The sequence below is a fragment of the Pomacea canaliculata genome, linkage group LG9 (assembly GCF_003073045.1).
Source record: "Pomacea canaliculata isolate SZHN2017 linkage group LG9, ASM307304v1, whole genome shotgun sequence".
In the NCBI taxonomy this organism is placed as follows: Eukaryota; Metazoa; Mollusca; class Gastropoda; order Architaenioglossa; family Ampullariidae; genus Pomacea; species Pomacea canaliculata.
Window position 1 is genome coordinate 22,289,274 of NC_037598.1, and position 19,197 is coordinate 22,308,470.

General features: G+C 37.4%; 1 protein-coding gene across 1 annotated transcript; it reads left to right on the forward strand.

Moving 5' to 3' along the window:
* Positions 1 to 153: 153 nt before the first annotated feature.
* LOC112571596 lies at positions 154 to 16,423 on the forward strand. Its single transcript, XM_025250706.1, has 5 exons — positions 154 to 310; positions 3,148 to 5,366; positions 10,621 to 10,788; positions 11,827 to 12,078; positions 12,635 to 16,423. The coding sequence occupies exons 1-5, from the start codon at positions 202 to 204 to the stop codon at positions 12,926 to 12,928; spliced, it is 3,042 nt and encodes a 1,013-aa protein (XP_025106491.1). The 5' UTR covers positions 154 to 201; the 3' UTR covers positions 12,929 to 16,423.
* The last annotated feature ends 2,774 nt before the right edge of the window (positions 16,424 to 19,197 follow it).

The following is a 19,197-nucleotide window of genomic DNA, read 5'->3' on the forward strand; positions in this document are numbered from 1 at the left end:
GCTAACAATTTCATGACTCGTCTTCATTTTATATATACAGTTTTATAACTTTTTATTTCCTAAAAAAACTTTGTCACATTAAAAACAAAAAATACAACGTTCTTAAAAGTAGGAAAAGTAAAAATATGATGTCGTAAAACAGAGCGAGGTTAGTGTTTGGGACTTTGTGACCTAGCAGACGACGTCCTCGCGCAAGACAAAATGGCTCCAGCCGACAGCACGAGGGTTGTCATTTGTATTATAGCGCTTGCAAGCGTTGGGCTGGCATTTCTTCTTTTGAGGAAGTATAGAAGACCTAAAAGGCCAAATAGTAAGTAATTTGTATAGGTTAGTACTGTAACACTATATTCAGGCATCTGTTTTCGTTTAAGTTTTATCTCATGAATCATTACCTTCCGATTCATTTCCCGTGGTTGCATCTTCCTCGTATGTTGACATTTTAGATTAAATACAATTATTATTTGACCATTATATCACGTTTTCAGATTGCATAGAAAATGAAAAGGCTTTTTATCTGTTTAAAGAGGCAGCGAGTTCATGATGAAATTGTCAACGTAGTTTTATGATAATTGCGTCTGGATCGTGAAAGAAAGGTTGAGTGAAGGACGCACGTATCAGACGGAAATTAATTGTCAGAAAATCTGAGGTAGCCAAAACCATAGCCGAATTTATCAGAACTCAGTGCTTACGACAGATAGGAAGGGACATTAAAATGACTTGTACCTGAATCAGTATTATCGATTTTCTCAGCGACTAGAATTTTAGTTAGAAGTTCCTTCAAATTGTAGTAAATGTTTATAGGTTCTAGTAATCAGTGAGTGGTACTAGCCAAACAAGTCAGCTTTCACATGCCTACAACTGAAGCCTTTTATGGACTTAAGCGGCCCGTATTGAAAGGGATATCCTTATCCCAGGTTTTAAGTGTTAATATGGAAAGGGAAAGTATGTTGTCACATTGCAGCCTTTCTTGACACAGTAGAGGAAAAAGTACAAATAGGTTAAAATTAAGGGATAATTTTAGTGTTTTGCATAGTATTTATATTCATATTCTGCAGATTGAACTGAAAATAGTAAGAAAGTGTGTGAAATAAAAAAAAAGTTTTTAGTTGACTCCCTCCATCATTGTTACAATAAAGGTAAAGATGTTATGCTTCTGTTGGTATATTATGTAACCACTAAAAATCACTGTTAATGTTATGAAAACTTGCCATTCTGTTATTCATTTACTCATTTTTTTTCATTCATTAGCTTTCCTTCTGTCAAATTCCACAAAAAGATCACCAAAATTAGAAAATAAGCATATATATCCCCCATTTACTGTGATCCAAGATAGAGCATTTTCAAAGCTTCAGCCCTCATCCTAACCCACTTAGACCTTTCAAATATCATTAGTCCAGTATCTTCTGACTATTAGTATCCCCAGTTTTCATTATGCACTTTAACCCACACCCTCAGCTTGAAACCGAAACAAGAGGGTTGTGGTGGGGGGGGAGGAAAGGCAAGAATCTAGAAAGAGAAGTTGCATATATGTGTAATGTTTGTAAGATATATTTGCATGTAATGATTTGTTATGCTGCCATGTGCAGTAAATGCATGGATGCTGTATATTACTGTAGATGTAGAGCCAGTCAGCACAGGGCATAGTACTGGCAGCACTTTGTTCCCACACTACCATACACTTGCTTCTGCACTTTGGCTGGTCATGTGGGCAGTGCAGTGTGAAGTGAATTATCCTAAAGGGCATGATACAGGACTTAAATTTCTGTGCAAACAGTGGGCACACATTGGTCCTGGCATCTGATTAGCCATCAAAGAACAGGCCTGTCTTTACAGCAGTAAAATCCCACACTTCCTACTGTCTTTCCTTCCCCTTTCAACACAGCCTTGCTACAAGATGGTAGGCCAGACCTGGCAGAGTAACATCCCCTTCCCATAGATCTATTCTCCCTATGGTGAGTGGCTTGCCATGATATAGCCTTAGTTGCTGGCATGGCATAAAACACCAATAAACAAACAAACCCTATGGTGAGTGGCTCTGACCACCCTCAAGTGCAGAGATTTTCATTATTTGCTGCAGGATTTTTGGTTTTGCATGTTGTTCAAATCCCTTTCCTTCTAACCTTGAAGTGGACACTTGTAGTTAATTACATTTATACATGTTGTCCAGTAAGTGCTGAACACTTGTACATTAACTATGGTTGTTCTGTTGTCTGTCTGTTATAAAGTATCTGATGCTCACATTTAATTAAAAAATATATGCACAGCTGCATGCATGTGTGAATAAACCCATTTTGAAGTTATATACCTCTTTGCTGATAACCAAACATATGTGGTGGTTCGTTTTGTCCTTGATCGAATTACTGAATATACACTTGCTGGGTGAATTAAACTTATGCCATCCAGTATATGTTAAACGCAAGATAGAACAGAAAATCATCCAGAGTAAGTAACTTTTGGAGTTAAAGCAAGGTCTTTTGGGGACACCAAGGTCAGCTAAAACTGAAAACGAAAGAAGGAATTAAAAAAGAAAACGAGACTGATAGCTCACCTCACTTCAAAGTGCTAGTGTTTTAGATAAAAATTCTCCATGAAAACTTCTAGCTTCTTCCTTGGACCACAGAGAGGAATGGACTGCTTACTGTATGTGAATGGTTGCACTTGGTGATGTGGTGAAAGTATATATTGGTATATGTATATAGCTATTTATATTTGGAAGGGTGTTAGACTGTATATGGCTTTGATTATTGATTCTTTATGTAGATACTCTTGGCTATGAAGTATTCTTTGCAGCTGGTGTATATAAATGTCAAGGTTTCAGACAGTTGGGACAGATATAACATCCTAGGTATATCTGTGTACAAGGTTTCTGATAAGTTTGACCTTATTCTGTGCATGATGATGTTGGTAGGTACGTGTTTTAAAGGGATATTTGTCCAGATTTGGAGAAATTTTACTTAAGTGCTGTGTATGGGTATCTTACACTGAGCTTCCTCCTTTCATTAGAAAAACCATTGCACTCTACAATATTTGCTATGGTGTATATAAGGGATAGAAATGATAATACCAATGATGGTAGGAATAGTTTCTTATATTATTACCTTTTTTTTTCCTTTGGAATAATTTACCGTTGTGATTTTCTTATTTTAGGATCAAGGGTTGCAGAAACATCAGATGGATGTCAGGAAGAAACACTAACCAAACAATCAGCATCAGGAAGTGAAAACACACAAACATACAGTGGTCGTGGGGATAGTAGGCAAGGAGGCAATGCAGTGACATCATCTCAGAAACTGTTAGCCTCAGAAAAATGCAGTCTTTCCACCTCTGGCACTGCCATTGACACAGAAACAAAAGAGGAGCCATTTGAAGTTCAAGACGTGTCAACGTCAACTGGTGATACAACAACAGAAGAATTCGTGACAGTCAAAGAAGCAAGCCCTGCATCATCTACTGTAGCTTGTGTAGAAACAAAAGAGGAACTGCTGGTCAGCAAAGAATCACAGCTTAAGGGTGAAGGCAGTTTTATAAATGTGGATAGCCAAATTGCAAAGTCAGTAGAATCAGAGAACTATGTGCCTGGGTTGTTGCCAGCAGGGCAGGGAACTGAAGTGTCTGGTAGCGCAGAAGAGAATGTGTCTGGTCCTACATCAGAAGAGAACGCATTTGGTCCAACAGCAGAAAGTGGTGGCAATGAAGACTTGCCAAACGATTTTACTGAAGAAGACCAGGATGCTGACACTGATTCTGAGTTGGGCACTGGAGATGAGGCCGTTGAAAGTGACAGACCAGCAGCTGTTGTTGCTAATGAAGACAAGGATTCTCTGCAATCAAATGATGTCACCAATAGTGACGCTCAGTCTTTTGAGCGAATTAGCAGCTACAACGAAGTGACATCTCTGGGGGAAAGCGGACAGAATGAACCAGGAAATAACGGTCAGCTTCCAACAGACACTGGTTCAACGTTTCCAGCCTTCATAATTGATGCTGTAAGCCGTCCTTTCAACATTGAAAATGCTGGAGCTGATGATGAGACTGTCAGTTCTTTGTCGTTTGGTCCAGTAGACAGCAGCAAAAATGTTACACCTGCTTCAGAAGTTGAAGAAGAAGAAACTGATGTGACATTAAATGATGGGAACCATGACACCGAGGAAATTCAAGAGATCCAAGAAAGTGATTATAGCATGCCATCATCTTTTGAGCCGTTGTCCTTGGCACTTGAAGGTCAAAGGTCTGTTTCATTTGGGCCTGCCAGCTCTAGCATTGAGGTCATCCAGTCTGCAGACTTTGCTGGAGATCAGATGAGCCATACTGTCAGTGACCTTGGAAGCAAGACAACAAGTGCATCAGTGGATCATACCTCATTTTCTGAAGGTCCACAGGAGAAGCTTGGCAACTTATTAGAAAGCACTGAGATTATAGAAGCTTCTCTCAATAATGCAGTCATGGCGGATGCACCTGAAACAACAGCTGCTTTGCTGAACAGTGAAACTTATTGCTGTGTGTCACAAGACTCTACAAGAGCTGACAACTCTATGACCAGCATTGAAGTCATTCAGCCTCCATCATTGGATGTAAATGGTGCCGACACCCTAGATAAATTGCCTTTTCTTAAAATGGTTTCTTCAGATGCTTTTTCAAATGTACAAGAGACAAGTGTTGAAGGTGCAGATAATTCTAGGTCCAGTGTTGAGGTCATCCAGAAATCAGCATCAGAGTCTGACAGTGCTGACGAGATACGATCAGCTTCTGCTGACGCAAGAAGTAAGATGTCGTCCCCATCAAACGAGAGTTTCCAGTCTCTGGAGCAGTTTGATGGAAGCACAACAAGTGGGAGCAGGCAAGACTTCTTCAGTCTCTCCAATTCTCCTGAACTAGGAGGGGAAACATTACTGGATAGTATTTCTTCTAATGACCAAAGAGAAGAGAAGAAAAGACTGGGATCTCAGTCTGACAGCACAAGCTTTGACATGGATTTGGACTTTTCAACAGCCACAGAATCTCCACCCGAGCGAACACCAACCAATACACCCACATGGGAAATAGCTGCTGAAAACCCTGCAGATGATGTACAGCAGTCTTTGGAAAGCTCTTCTGATGGGGTCATGGATGGAAAAGAGCAAGAACCTCAGAATTTTGATGCCAAGACTCCGACAACACAGCTAACACAGAAACCTCAGTGGATGCTGGGCATCGACAAAAACAAGATCACGGAGGCCATTGAGAAGGCACAGTCACACCCTGACAAGATGGAGATAGGACAGCTGCAGATTTTAGTGGAGATGCTGAAGCAGGAGGATATGATCATGGACGTGCTAGACACAGCTGTCCAATGCATCATCAGAGTATCAGCCTTCACAACCAATGTGGTGAGTTAAGAGGTTGTGGCTGGTGAAAGAAAGGAAGAATAAATGAATGAATTAGTTTTAGTTTATTCCTTGTTGCTCCTTTGAGGAGCATAGGGCCACAACAAAATAAATGATTATCGAAGATATAAACGTGCAGATAAACTTCGGTTTTAATTGCCATTTTTTCCTCTGGTTACATCAACTTTTTTAGTTTTGTATTTTCATATTTGTGTTTTCGTTTCATTATGGAGATATATGCTTGTGTTAATAACAAATAACTTGATTCTCATTTGCAAATGGTCTGAGATATTTAACTTCAAAATAAGTCCCAAAATAGTACAAAATGTCACTCTTTTATTAAAAAAAAATTGATGACTAGATAGGATCTGTTTCTGTTGAAAAAAAAGTTATCTAATGAACTATAACAGTGACTGAAAGATTTGAGCTGAAACAGTGGAGCAGTAGAAGGGATGATCATGATAGATATCGTGATGACAAGTTTGATGAAGTCAGGATTCTTGCTGGGGAAGTGAAAGCAATAAACTTTAATGGTACAATGATGCTGAAAACACTGCTTTGAGTGGTGTCAGAAGGAGAATGTAGTGCAGGTAAGAGTTAATGATATATTATGCATAGAAGAAGGGCAGTGTTGACGTTATTTGTCTGTTTTGTTATCTAATTTGTGATATTACTTTGGTGGTTTATAAACACTAGTGATAGATTACAAATGCAAGATTTACAGACAGAAGTAAAGTGGAAGATCCTGGCTTGGTTGTTGGTAGTGTATGTGATGGACTGAGGCATGACGTAGATAAGCCAATGATACTAATTATGCAATTTAGTTGAGGATCTGCAAGCTAGGTTGATGGTGTTGATATAGTGGTGGCTAGACATTTCTAATGTCTGCTGTCAGAGTCTATGGCCATCCCAGCAGCATGTATTGTTATCATTCACTACTTTCCCTTTTAGAATATCTTCTGCCTGTGATGTGTATTATGATTCAAGCTGGCGGCAGCTCCTGAGACTTTGCATAGAAAAACTGTCAAACTTAGTATCACCATGCTGATAAACTGCGGAAATAAGCCACAAATATATACAACTTGAAAGCTGCGTCGTCAGCATTTCATCTCAGTTTTCATCATGATGAGGGCGTATGCTTCAGCAACTGATCTGAATGCTTCAGTTACATACGAAAGTTAACACTGTAACAACATGCACAGTTAACACTAACATGGAGCTCATCGAAAAATTATTCAGAATCTGAAAGATCTGGAAAAAATCCCCAAACGAGATGCATCACTGTTTAAGCCACAGGGTTTAAAATTGGGGGGAAAAGTCACAGCTTATAATCCAAAATTTACAGTATTTATTAAGTAAAAAGTACCTTTGTTTGAAAGATTACAATTCTTTTGTAAATGGAGAAATTTAAAACACAACAATAGTTGGAAGATTTAGGTGACACTTGGAAAAAATGCTAAACAAGAAAATTTCCAACAGAGATCTGTACACACTTATATTTAACAGTACATGCAGTCATTTTGGTCACTAACACTAGTACTATTTCTAATATCTGTCTGTGTACTTATCCATGGTAACTATATCTGTGTGCCCAAAGCACATATTTTATTGAAACACTTTTGTTATTTTTGTAAAATTCATTTATTGGATAAATCTTTCAATCTAAAAGTTGTATTGTTTTAATTTTACTGTCCATTTTAGCCTGTAAACAATATGATCTTCATCAAAACACACTCCATCCTGGTCAACAGGCATCCCTGTTAATCTCTGGAAGTGTAATCAGTGCTTATGTCACAGAAGCAGTGGCAGCGTGAAACACATGAACACATGACAGACCATGAAATCTCCTACAAGAGCTCCAGAGTCCTCTCTGTAGCACCTGATTTGAGAAGCTGCAGCTGTGCTAAGCCAGAGGGAGATAACTAATCTTTCTGATAAACTGCAAACTCATCTCCAGTAACCTGGAGAAATTCTCTGATGATTGCTGGCCCCTCACTGCCTTTCTGCAGCCAACTGTAAAGTTAAAGAGCTACTAGCAGTTAAAAAAAGTGGAAGTGTCTTGTGGGCAGTGTTGTCAGAAGAGTCAGTGCAAAAGAGTTAACTGATTGGGAACCTTCAGTAAGTTAATAGTTGCTGGATGTAATGGCTTGTTTCATCAGAAGGATACTGTTCTTATCTTGAGGTTCATAGAGTACAGTGTTACTAAGCATCTACCGACGAACAGGCCATGTCATGTCGGTTGAAACATTTTGACTTTCAAAGAGTGGTACTGTTTTCTCTAGATATAATTTTATGTCTTTTTATAGGTGTGTAAATTATCAGTTTGAAGTCAACATTTAAAGTCAACATTTAAACAAAAAATATGCAAATAATTAGGAATGTTATGCATAATGTTTAATGATTTCAGAGGAACCATATTTTTGCATATAGACTTGAGTACATGCCGAAGGCACATACTGTACTCTGTAGATGCATACATGCACAGATTCATGCATGGCTAAAAGGACCCATACAAAAAATGCCTTTTATTTATGAACCATTAATAACCACCTGCTATTGCAAGTAAGAGAAAATGTGTTGCCCTGGAACAGTGGGTTGGATTGGTTATTCAGATAACAACCCTGTAAATGATTCATTCTTTGAGATTAGGGGCATTGGTATAATAATAAAAAAATAAAAGACACCCACAAATATAACTCCTCAAGATGCACTTTAAGATGTGGAAAGTAGGACCTGGAGTAAACCATGCCTCTCAAGTTTTTATAACCCTGGGAAATTCTGATATAAAATGCCTGCCATAAGAGACTCCTTTAACCACTTCATACATTAGGCCTAGAGCAGTATCTTAAATGCCTCTACCGTTCCCATGGTGTTCTGCTTGGCTCCTGTGCCTGGGAAGAGACTCACTGCATCAGTCAGGAAGAGGCTGAGTGTGGTTGCTCTCCTCCTGCACGTATCTGTGAGAAAGTCAGGGGAGTATCACATCTGCTAATAGACATGGCTACTTGTGCACAGGACTGAGTTTCTTGTAGTTCTGACTTCATGCAGTGTGTTTCAGGTAGGTTGACATATTTTGTCCCCACTGTACAACAGGGGCAGATCAGTACAGCTTAGCATGTTTTGTGCAAAAAGAGGATAAAATTGCATAGTAAATTCCTGCCTTTACAAATCATCATAACTCAGTAAATTGCTTAGTTTTTGACTTCTGGAATATTTCTTGCTGGAAGAGAGGGTGATTTTACAGGCATGAGAGCGAAGCGAGAATGAAGCTTCAATTTTCTCCTTTTTTTGTGGTATGTGTGCAGATGGAAATGAGTGCATTTTTATGTTAGTCATCTGTACAGCACCTAGAGCAAGTGTACCTGGATTTGATCTGATTGAAACATAACCCTAAGGCTACCATTCTGATATATATACATAATATATATATCATTACATGTGCAAAAGTGAGAGGAATAGAAGATGCAAGATTTTATGCCATGTGCAGACACTGGCTGATTATGTACATGCATAGCAGAATGTCATAATGTAATAGAAAATGTAGTTTAAAACTCGGTCTTGTCATTTCTAAAGTACAAACTTAGATTGAGGTCTTCTGAATTGATTCAGCATTTCACATTTTACCAAGTTTTACTCTATGTTTGTGTGAGTACTTTTACTGTGTGTGTCTGAGCTGTTTTACTCTGTATGTCTGATTTGTTGTACTGTGTATGTCTGCCCTGTGTTTCTTTCTTTATTTTTCTGCCACTAGTTGGCAGATGTATGAGACATTTATGAAAACTTTGGGAAGATGACAGAAATGAACAGAAAACTGGAAGTCATGAGGTCACAAGGGTTGCAGTAAGTTCCTTGGATTACCAACAGGGGACATGGAAAGACAACAGATGAAGAGAGATGATGCATAAGTGCTCGGCTCAAAGAAAAAATAAGGGAGACAAGTAGCTCTTGTCCACACCAATAATATAATAATAAAATCAGAATGTTAAGCATCTCCAGAAGTGAAAGACTAGATGGCATACCCACGACAGCATCAGGCTTTATCAAACCAAATGTCAGCATCCTCGTATCTTCCTGTCTATTAAATAACAGCTCCAGGCTTTATCAAATCAGATGTTGGCGTCCTCATATCTTCCTGTCTATTGAGATAGCTCTAGGGATATCATATTTGTAGTTTATGGAGTTCTTCTAGCTTTAAGGCACTTGAGAGTTTGGCATTTTCAAGAACTGAAAACTTCATGAAAAGTGGAAAAGATTTGTAAGAGTTTGTAGATTAAAAAAGTAGAATTTTTCCAGAAGCACACACATATATATTTTTGGAGAAAACTATTACCTACCCATTAATTCTCAAAGAAGAAAAAGATAAACATTAAGAGACATAAAAAAAATTCCAGGAGAGGTTTTTGCAGTCACAAATTTTGTGAAAATGTTATTTGTCTTTCCATTTTGAATGGTTGTAAAAATGGAAATTACGATAGTGGATTGGAATTTGAGGCCATCACACCCTGATAAGGCAGTGCGTTAGTAAACTGTTGAAGGTGGCTTTTTATGTGAGATGGTGCGCATTAGCAGTGGGCAGACTGCTGGCTTTGGGAGAAGAGCATTGCAGAAAGATGGGAGTCCTGGGTCAGAATGAGCCTACAGATAAGAAGGGGGACATTTGGTAAGGAAGGCTGATAAGACCTCATGGCTCATGAATCGCTAGATTTCAGTTCATTGCCCTGCTTAAGTTGCTCTGGAAGTGGCTTGATTGCGTTCCACTTCCTAAAACCCCAAGTGGTCACAAAGGCTTGAAGACGGGATAATTACTTACCGGAAAAGATCATCTGATAGTGAGATTATTTTCATAATGCAGATATATTTCTCACAAAATCAGTTCTCCATGGTCCATTTTATGTTCGTTTGCTTAAAGTACAGGCTTTGTGGTAGATGCCAGTCCTTTCACTGTTTATGTAGGTTGAATGATCTTAACCTGTTAAAGGAATAATTTATCCCCAATTTTTACATGTGCAAACACAAATAAAAATGAGGTACGTCTGTTATGCGCTACATCTTACTAATTATGGGCATTACGCACTCCTCATATCTACCTCATAACAAGATTTGTAGGATCTTGGGAAGATCCTCAGTTGCTTTATATGATAATTATCTTTCTCTATGTTATTGCTAGAAGCCTTTATCGGATTCCTGCTTTGCTGTGCATTCCGCAAGATCAAGTGCATGTTTGGCTGAGTTTCATGTTGGTTCTTGTACTTTGCAGGAGGTCCTACGGGTGTGCCAGTGTCCCTTGCAGCTGACACATTTGTTGCAAAAGTTTGCACCATCTGTGAGCAAGGGTCAAGGATCTAAGGACGAGAAACTGCTGTTAAATATTGCTCGTGCCATCAACAATCTGGCTATGGACCTGAAAAGTCAATCACAGCTAGAGGTTGGTACTCTTAAATCTCTATAGCAAGTGTTTTGTTGGGATGTCATGTGCTTTATCTTGACCACTATTATGAAAAAACTGAAAATTATGTGATTGTGGTTGTGCATTGAAAGTACATTACTAATAATAATTGTGACTGTTTAGTACATACATACCTCCTCTTGAAGGAGGCATTCATGGCATTTACAGAGTGCCTACACACCCAGACATGCTTGTACATGCACAAATAAACTCTTTAACCGGAGCAATTTTTTACCAGCCAAAAACTTTGCTTATCTTTTGGAAATCCATGAAGGGATGATGTTGGACACTTGTAGGCCCAACCATACACTAAGGTTCACAGCAGTGTCAACGATCTTTTTTTTTTTATTGTGTGAGCTGACATGGTCGAAGAATGCCACACATGTCAGCAGCAAACATCAAACTGGAAGTGGTCTACCCTCAGCTTGGGGTGAAGGTCACATGCATGCATAATTCTCTAAATTTGTCCATATAGGCCACGGATAGCCAAAGGGAAGCATAATGTCTGTCCTGGCTTGTAATGGTATGTGTCCTGTCTATTCCGTAATTGACGTTTCCTGCATGTCACTCAAAATTGTTGTTGTTGCTATTATTAACCACCTGATGCACATTTATATTGCTATGAAAAAAACCGATTGCCTTGGTTGGCCAGATCAAAATGATTTTGCAAACTGTCTACAGTCTACACCCTGCAAACTAGATGTTCCCCACCCCTGCCTTAAAGGAACAGAATTGATCAAAACTTAAAGCTGAATGGTGTCACTATTTCAAATAGTGGTTAATGTAGCAAACATGGTTTAATAATAACAACAGTTATCTGTACATTGCATTTTCCCTGCTGCACTTATTGAGCTTTACAAAAGAAAAAGGTACTCTAAGGATTTTAGAGAAGATAACTCACTGAGATGCATTAAAAATATTAACATCTACAGACGTTACAAAGAATAAGATCACATTGCAGATTTTAATTAGAGAACATAATGTCATTCATGTTCATATTATTTCCCTTCTAATCAGGGCAGCATCCCAGTCCTGACAAACTTGCTGCTGACAGAGGGAATCTCAGAGGATATGACCATTGCCTCCTTGCAGCCATTGACTAACCTGTCGACAACAGCAGCTTACCATAAGCACTACACCAGCATTGTGCAACAGCTGTATGCATTTCTAGACACCAGCCACAATACTGCCCTCAGGCTTCAGTGCCTCAAGGTGCTGGTCAACCTTTCTCTCAACGGTGACATCGTTCCACACTTGCTGGCTGCCAAGGTGTGTGCTTAAGAGTGTTTTTTTTCTTTTTCATCCTTCAGTATGTTTGTGAATTGTCTCACGTGTTTTATTACTCCATATCTGTGACACATCTTTATGTTCTCTTATTATATATTAGTAAATTGACTTCATTAGCTCTTTGGGTTAAAAGATGGTTTGTCATTTTAAAGTTACAAAATTTGTGGGGTAGATGTTTGCATACATGAAGCAAACAAAACAAAACTTATAAATGGAAATCATCATCACAATAAATCTGAAGTTCAAGCAAAGTTAAAAAAAAGAGAAAATGTGAAGGCAGCAGTTTTACTTGGTCTCCAATTTGTTATAGTCTCTCTAAAGTCTAATGCTGTGTCCTTCAGGGTATATAGTCACATGATAGTACCATGAAGGACATTTGAAAATGCTACTTTGTGAAGTTAGTTAAGGGTCTTTTTTTTCTCTAAAAATTTTAAAAATTAAATAGCTTCTAAAGCAAAAGCTGAAAGAAACTGATTAGTCACTGTGTATTTATTTTAAAGTGATGTGTTGTTTTCATGTGCTGTATTGTTCTTCCCAGGCACCTGAATGCTTGTTGGAACTGCTGGATGTCAATTCAGGCTATGACCTCCTCCTACGCGCTGTGACCTTTCTCGCTAATATCATGTCCATCATGATAGAGAAAGAATTAACAGCATCAAGCCTTCCCCCTGATCACAAAGCTCCCTCACCAGAGACTCTTTACTCAGCTTTGTTTGCCTTGGACACTCGAGATGTGTTACGTAACAAGGTGTTTCGTCTTACAAGGCATCAGTCACAAGATGTCACCTATCAAGCAACACGGCTGTACAATTGCATCACTACTTTAAAATAAGTTGTTTGACAACTGTGATGGAAAAAGACAAAAATTGTTTTGCCAAGAGATTGCAAATGGCTATGGCTGTAGATTATAGGTCATAACGATAGGCAAAATTGAAATAAATTCCGTAGTTGTTACTTTTGTGATCACTTCCCAGAAAAACAGTTCCAAATTTCAAACAGTCTTTGTTAGCATGTCCTAGCAGTCTGCCAAATCCTGGACATGCCATCCATTTAAATTGTTACTTTGTCAGCCACTGTTTTTATCTGTTAGCATGATAAGCTGCACATAGTTGAGTAAGTCTCTACTTGAGCATACAGCCAGTTTCATCCTTTATTTGTCACATCTGAAAGGGTGGCAAGAAGTCCAAGAAATACAAATAGCCAAAGCAGTGACTAATGCACCATAGCATTTATAAAAAAAAATGTGATATGTGCTTTCTTTCATCCGTCCACCTTAGTAATCTCAGAAGAGTACTTAAAAAAGCATTGCTTTAATACTAGTTCCTTAATTTTTGATTTGCAAAAAAGTGGTATTTCACCTGAACTGTGTGGAATCTGTAAAATGGTCATTTATGTGGCAAATGATGTAAACTTGAGTTTGTTAAATATAAATTATGTATGTCAAGGTAAGTCTCAAGTTCTCTTTTTAAAGTTCCATTGTGATTTACACCCTACTTTGGACAACATCTATTTATTTACATTAAAGTGCATTTCCTGAAAAGACAAGTAGCCTAACTGCTTAGGAAATCCCATTGTGGTATTTTTTTGAAAGCTGTTATGAAATCCTGTTTTGCTGCATAGTGCTGGACATTTTTGTTTTAAAGCAGGTTTGGCAGTCTGTCTTTTGCTGTTTGCTGTAGAAGAGATTGCAGTGAAGATTAAATTATAAAATCATAGTATGTTTGACTAGTTTTCCTGTTCTGATGAGAACACTATAATTTAAAAGTGATTTCTTGCTGCTACCATTACATCACGTCATGAAAATCAGATTTAACAAACTTCAGTTGTTAAAAACATGCCTTAATTTGAATGAAGACGTTCGACTTGTTTTCAGAATGTAGAATGTTTTCTTACTGCGTGGTCTCTACTTCAGTGCTGTTGGCAAGTTCAAATGTGCAGATAATGTCCCGTGTTTTAGGGAGCATAAGGGTTTGCTTGGTCCTGTCTATAAACTTCCTTAGAATAGGCTACATTCGTCTCCTGCAATTTATAACTCTAGTTTTTGCTTTTTTTCTTGGCCAGTTTCTCTGAAGCATCAGTCATGTTATTCATCCCGGCTTTAAAAGGCTTTGCTTTCCTGACTTGTAAAATTCCTAAAATTTCGAAAAGTTCTTGTTAGGTAGATCAAAGGACGAACGTTACAAAATGTATTTGTAACATAAAATGTGTTTTTCTTGGCTTTGGACTGCAGTGATAATTGGATGCTGGAATTTGCTGGCAAGTGTTTTTTTTTTTCTGTTTATTATTTTTAAAAAATTGGTTGCTTTTGTCAAGATATTAACATTTATGCCAAAATGCTATGAACAGAGACAGAGAGTGGGCAGCTGAGTTTCAAACAGCTCTCTGCACCTCTCCTGCAGGTGATAATCTGTTAAGGCTAGTCATGGCACCCTTCATAGCTGATTAATTTGTATTTGACACTTTTTTTAATGTATTTTTAGATTATGGAGTAGCTCCAGATCATAGTGGTGAGGATTTTATCCATTCGAAGGCAAGTATGATAGCTTTATAATTTCTCTTGTTTTTCTGTGTTCGATATGTTCTAATGCTGTAAATGCTTAGTTAAAATTCTTGCACTAGAAAAAATTGATGTATTGTGAACAGTTTCTTTTGGAATTCATTATTTATATAAAACTGTAAATAAAAACAATTCGCGTATTTCAACTGGTAACTTGTAGTGTTTGTGCTTTCAAAGTATGAATGAATCAGTTTCATATTTTGGATATTAAGAGATTACAAAATGATAGAGGTAGGAAAGAAATCCACTGGCTTGGAGAGATTAGTGCCATATAGGCAAAGTGTGTACCTGTTATAGACCTAATCAAACTTACTTCTTGCACTTCATTATATTGACAGAGAGTGAGAGCTTCTAAAGCACTTAAAATCAAGTGAAACCATACTTTTTAAGAAAAATGGCTTGTAATTAACCATCGTTGCTGCTTTGTAATTCAGCTTCTAGCAACATCTTATTTCTGGATGTGAAGACTAGACTTTGCCATCTGGTACATCTTGGTTTTGCCTCTTGACATCATCCATAAAGGTTTGACTCACATTTCATCCCCTTTTTTTAAAATGTTTAAAGACTGTTGACTCACTTTGAATATTTATAGTCTTTTTGACAAGTCCTTTAAAAACAAGAATCTTGTGCATTGTTTACCAGTCTATATTGTGTTGGTGTCAGCTTCACTGGAGAGACAGAATGGTCCACAGAAAAATGATACAATATCATTTATTGTGTAGGTAACTATTGCTTTGATTTGAATATTAGCAGTTATTATGGATGATTCTGTTTTCTATAGTAATATCAATGACTGATGTCACACAAGAAACCAAAGACATGCATTTTTTTGGTCTCATTTTTATTGTTATGTACGTTTTTAATCAAAACTATCAAATTCACAGCATTTCAACCAGAGTTGCTGAACATTTTTACACTTGCTGTTTGAATTTAAATAATGTATACCTTTTGTAATGTACAGTAATTTTTGGTTTTCTCTACATTTTTATGGCATTTGCCATTTCATGAAGATGATAATGTTAAAGTCTTATAAGGCACAGGTCTCCATCATAAAGCTATGCCTTGTGCACTGGGAAAAAATTGGGGAAATCAAAATGACCGGACAGAACAAAGTGTAAGGTGTAATGAGGAAAGAGGATGGTGCCTGGCTAATGGGTTTGACGGTTGGGCTAATTGTCGAACGAAAAGTTTGTACAGTGCAGTATTGACTATTTGTCTCCTTAAAATATCCTTCTAGGATTGATAATCAGAGTTCTTTACTGTTTGGTACTTTGTCCTTCAGTACCATAGACTGAGCTCCATGGTTCAGGTTACCAGGCTACCTGTTACCCCACATCCATACTCCCTTCCCCAGCCCTTTAAAAAAAAAAATTGAATTTTGAACTATAAAACCAGTGTTTCAAGCCATTTAAAAAGGTCAGCCCACTCCATTTTGCATTAAGCTGAAGGAAATATTTCAATGGCAGTGTGTCCAGGATTATGGTTCTATGCATGTAGCAGGGAATAAGCACCTACGATTTGTGGAGTGAAAACGTCAACTGTAGTTGTGCATGTGGAAAAACTGTACAGTAACATTTTATTGCTAAAATTTGTCATTTCATGATTGTTGAATACTACAGGGATTAAATGTTTTCAAGTTAAGATTTGTGATTGCTGCCTTCAACAGACCTGTGCTCAGTGCATAAAGCTGTGATGTTATCAGAACTGTTGCAGGAGACTGTTAACTTCTATAAAAAGTTTGCTTTTGAAATAAATGTGATAAGGCTTGAAGTATCCTTGTCTTTTTTTTTTTTTTGATTCAGATATACCTAGATTATACTGTGTTGGATAGTATTCAACTATACCCAGATTACACTATGTTTGCAGTGCCTTAGCTACTTCATGCTCATGCATGGGGCAATGCAACAAAACTGTTCTAATATCATGTACCGTGGCTTAACTCTTCCATTCAGTTTCCTCATCCTGATTAAAACTGGAATTAGCTGAAACAACGGTACAAGTACAGACCAATTAACAGCAAAAGCTAATTTATTGGCCAAAACAAGGTTATGCTCAACTTGTCAGGACAAAGGAATCAAGCCATGGTCTTCAGAGATGTTTAGGATTTTTGCTTTTGTTTTGGTTGGGGGTACCCATGTGATATTGGAAGATTGTCCCTAAGTGGCATTCTTCAGTTGAAATGCTGCCTTTGCCCAGCCTTTGATAAACTATAGGCACCAGTAGATTCACTTAAGTAGGCATCTTCCTCTTCAAACTAACAGCCAACACATTTCAGCGATGTAATTTCAGTTCTACTTTAATTTTAATGAACTGACCTTTATATCCCAACATCAACACAGTCCTACATTTTAAAATAAACAATACAGAATTATGACAGTATGGACTATACTAGCATAGATTTATTGCTGCTAAAACCAAATGCGAGCATTTCAACATGCTATTCCTCAACAGTGATTCTCCAATGGCCACAATTACAAGAATGGCGAGTAAGATGCTCCATACAGAAAATGTATCGCAAGCAAAAGGGGAAAAAATATTCTGACAAACTTGTGGATATGCAACTACAATTCAACAATGTGTAAATAATTCCCCTGTGTAAAATGTGATCTGCTTCAAATCAAATCATAATGAAAAATATAAACTTTTTAAAGTTAGGGTGATAAATGTAACAAACTAATATTTGAAAATGTTGCCTTTAGTAATGTTCACATCTTTCTGTATGTGTCCACAACCAATGAAAAAAGGAAGTGATCTTTCCAAACTTCTAAAACAACATTTTTTCCTCTGAGAAAAGCCCTAAATTTTAGCTCATACAGTTATAAATTAAACCAAAACTGTAAAATAACTTGTATGAGAATGTGTAACATGTCTGTGAGAATGAGTGAATGCCTCAAATAAATCTGAACCATTTTGCACATAAATGCAAAATCTGCCGGTACTGGTATCTGAATCTTATATTTTGTATATTGAATCAAAGTAAATCTAGTTCACAAAAATATCAATGAAACCAATAACAGCTTACTACTGATATTAAAAGCTAACGTCAACACAGACACAACCATCTGCAGTTAGTGAGCCATGGATACAGCCAAGTTTTCACAGAGGAAGCAACTATGCTAATCTCTTGCACAGTGAGGATGTACTCTTATTATCACATGCTGTGGTTAAAACTTTCTCTGAACTACACTCTGACCAGCAACAATCTGAGCCCCAGTGGTGAGAAAAGAGAAGTTTATTCTTCTTAGCAAAAGAGGTTGGCGAGGAATTGAATTTTCTAATTTCTAATTCTTTTCCAACCTATGTAGTGTGCTTGCTTGTCTTGTTCCAAGTTTCACAACATTTTGCTGATTTACAAGAGTTATAACTGTCCCAGAAAACTTAAAAAAACTAGTATTTCAAATAATAAATATCTCCTTTAGCTCAAACACATGAAGGAACAGATGCATTCAACCATAAGCACTCGTATGCACATTAATGTATCAATACATGTGCATACAGAGAAGCAAGCATGTGTTCATAATAAACATGTGAACACATGCATGAAAGTCAGTTCCATTGTCTACAGCTTACAATGGTAACAGGATGTCAACGAAATATATGTATATATACTTCTGAAATCATGGTTTGACACAACAAAGAGGTAAATTGGCAGACAGACAAACCTGATGCAGGGAAAAATGACACAAGCAGACTGGCTACAGGTGTCATCCCCGAGATGGCCATTACATGGACAGACAAGTAGAAAAAGACTTCTATAGTCTGGCAGACAGCATAGAAGCAACAAGATGCATTGTGGAAAAAACTCTTGGTATGGTCTTAGAAAAAAAAAACAAAACACCACTCACAAAACATTTCCAATGAAACATGAGAAGAAATGGATAAAAGCTGATCGACATGAAAGGCATGTGAATAAAAGAATAGAGTAAAAACACCTTACTTTGTTCTTACGCATGTCTCAACCAGGTTCAAAACCGTGATTTATGAACATTCAGGTGTGAACAACATAGGTGCAGAAGCACACTCATATACAGAGTATTCTCCCATTTTCCTGGTAACTGCAACACTTTTGTACCACAAATATTTTTGTGATGTAAATACAAAATCGTTGCAACACCAGCACAAATGTCATAGTCTCTCTCAAAATAGTCACACTACCAAGAAATAGAAGCTTGGCTCAAGCTATGAAAGTACTGACTGTAACTCTTTCTGGGCTAAAAACAAAATCCCTTTTACATTCAGATCGTTTGTTCAGTGTATATAGCATTTGTTAATGGCACATAACACTTAAACTCAAGAAGCAATCATCGTTATAACTTAACAGTATTTTGAAGCAAGCAAAACAAAAATGCACTATGTTCATATTTTTGTTTTCATGTGTAACACAACATGATTGGTCACCAATGACCTAAAGAAACTTGCTGAAAACAACAGGCACCTGCACGCGCACACATGCACAAACACACACACACAAACTGAAATAGATTTTTCAATCTCATGCCCCTTTCGTAAAATAAACTTTTACCATCTTTCCATAAAAATTCAGA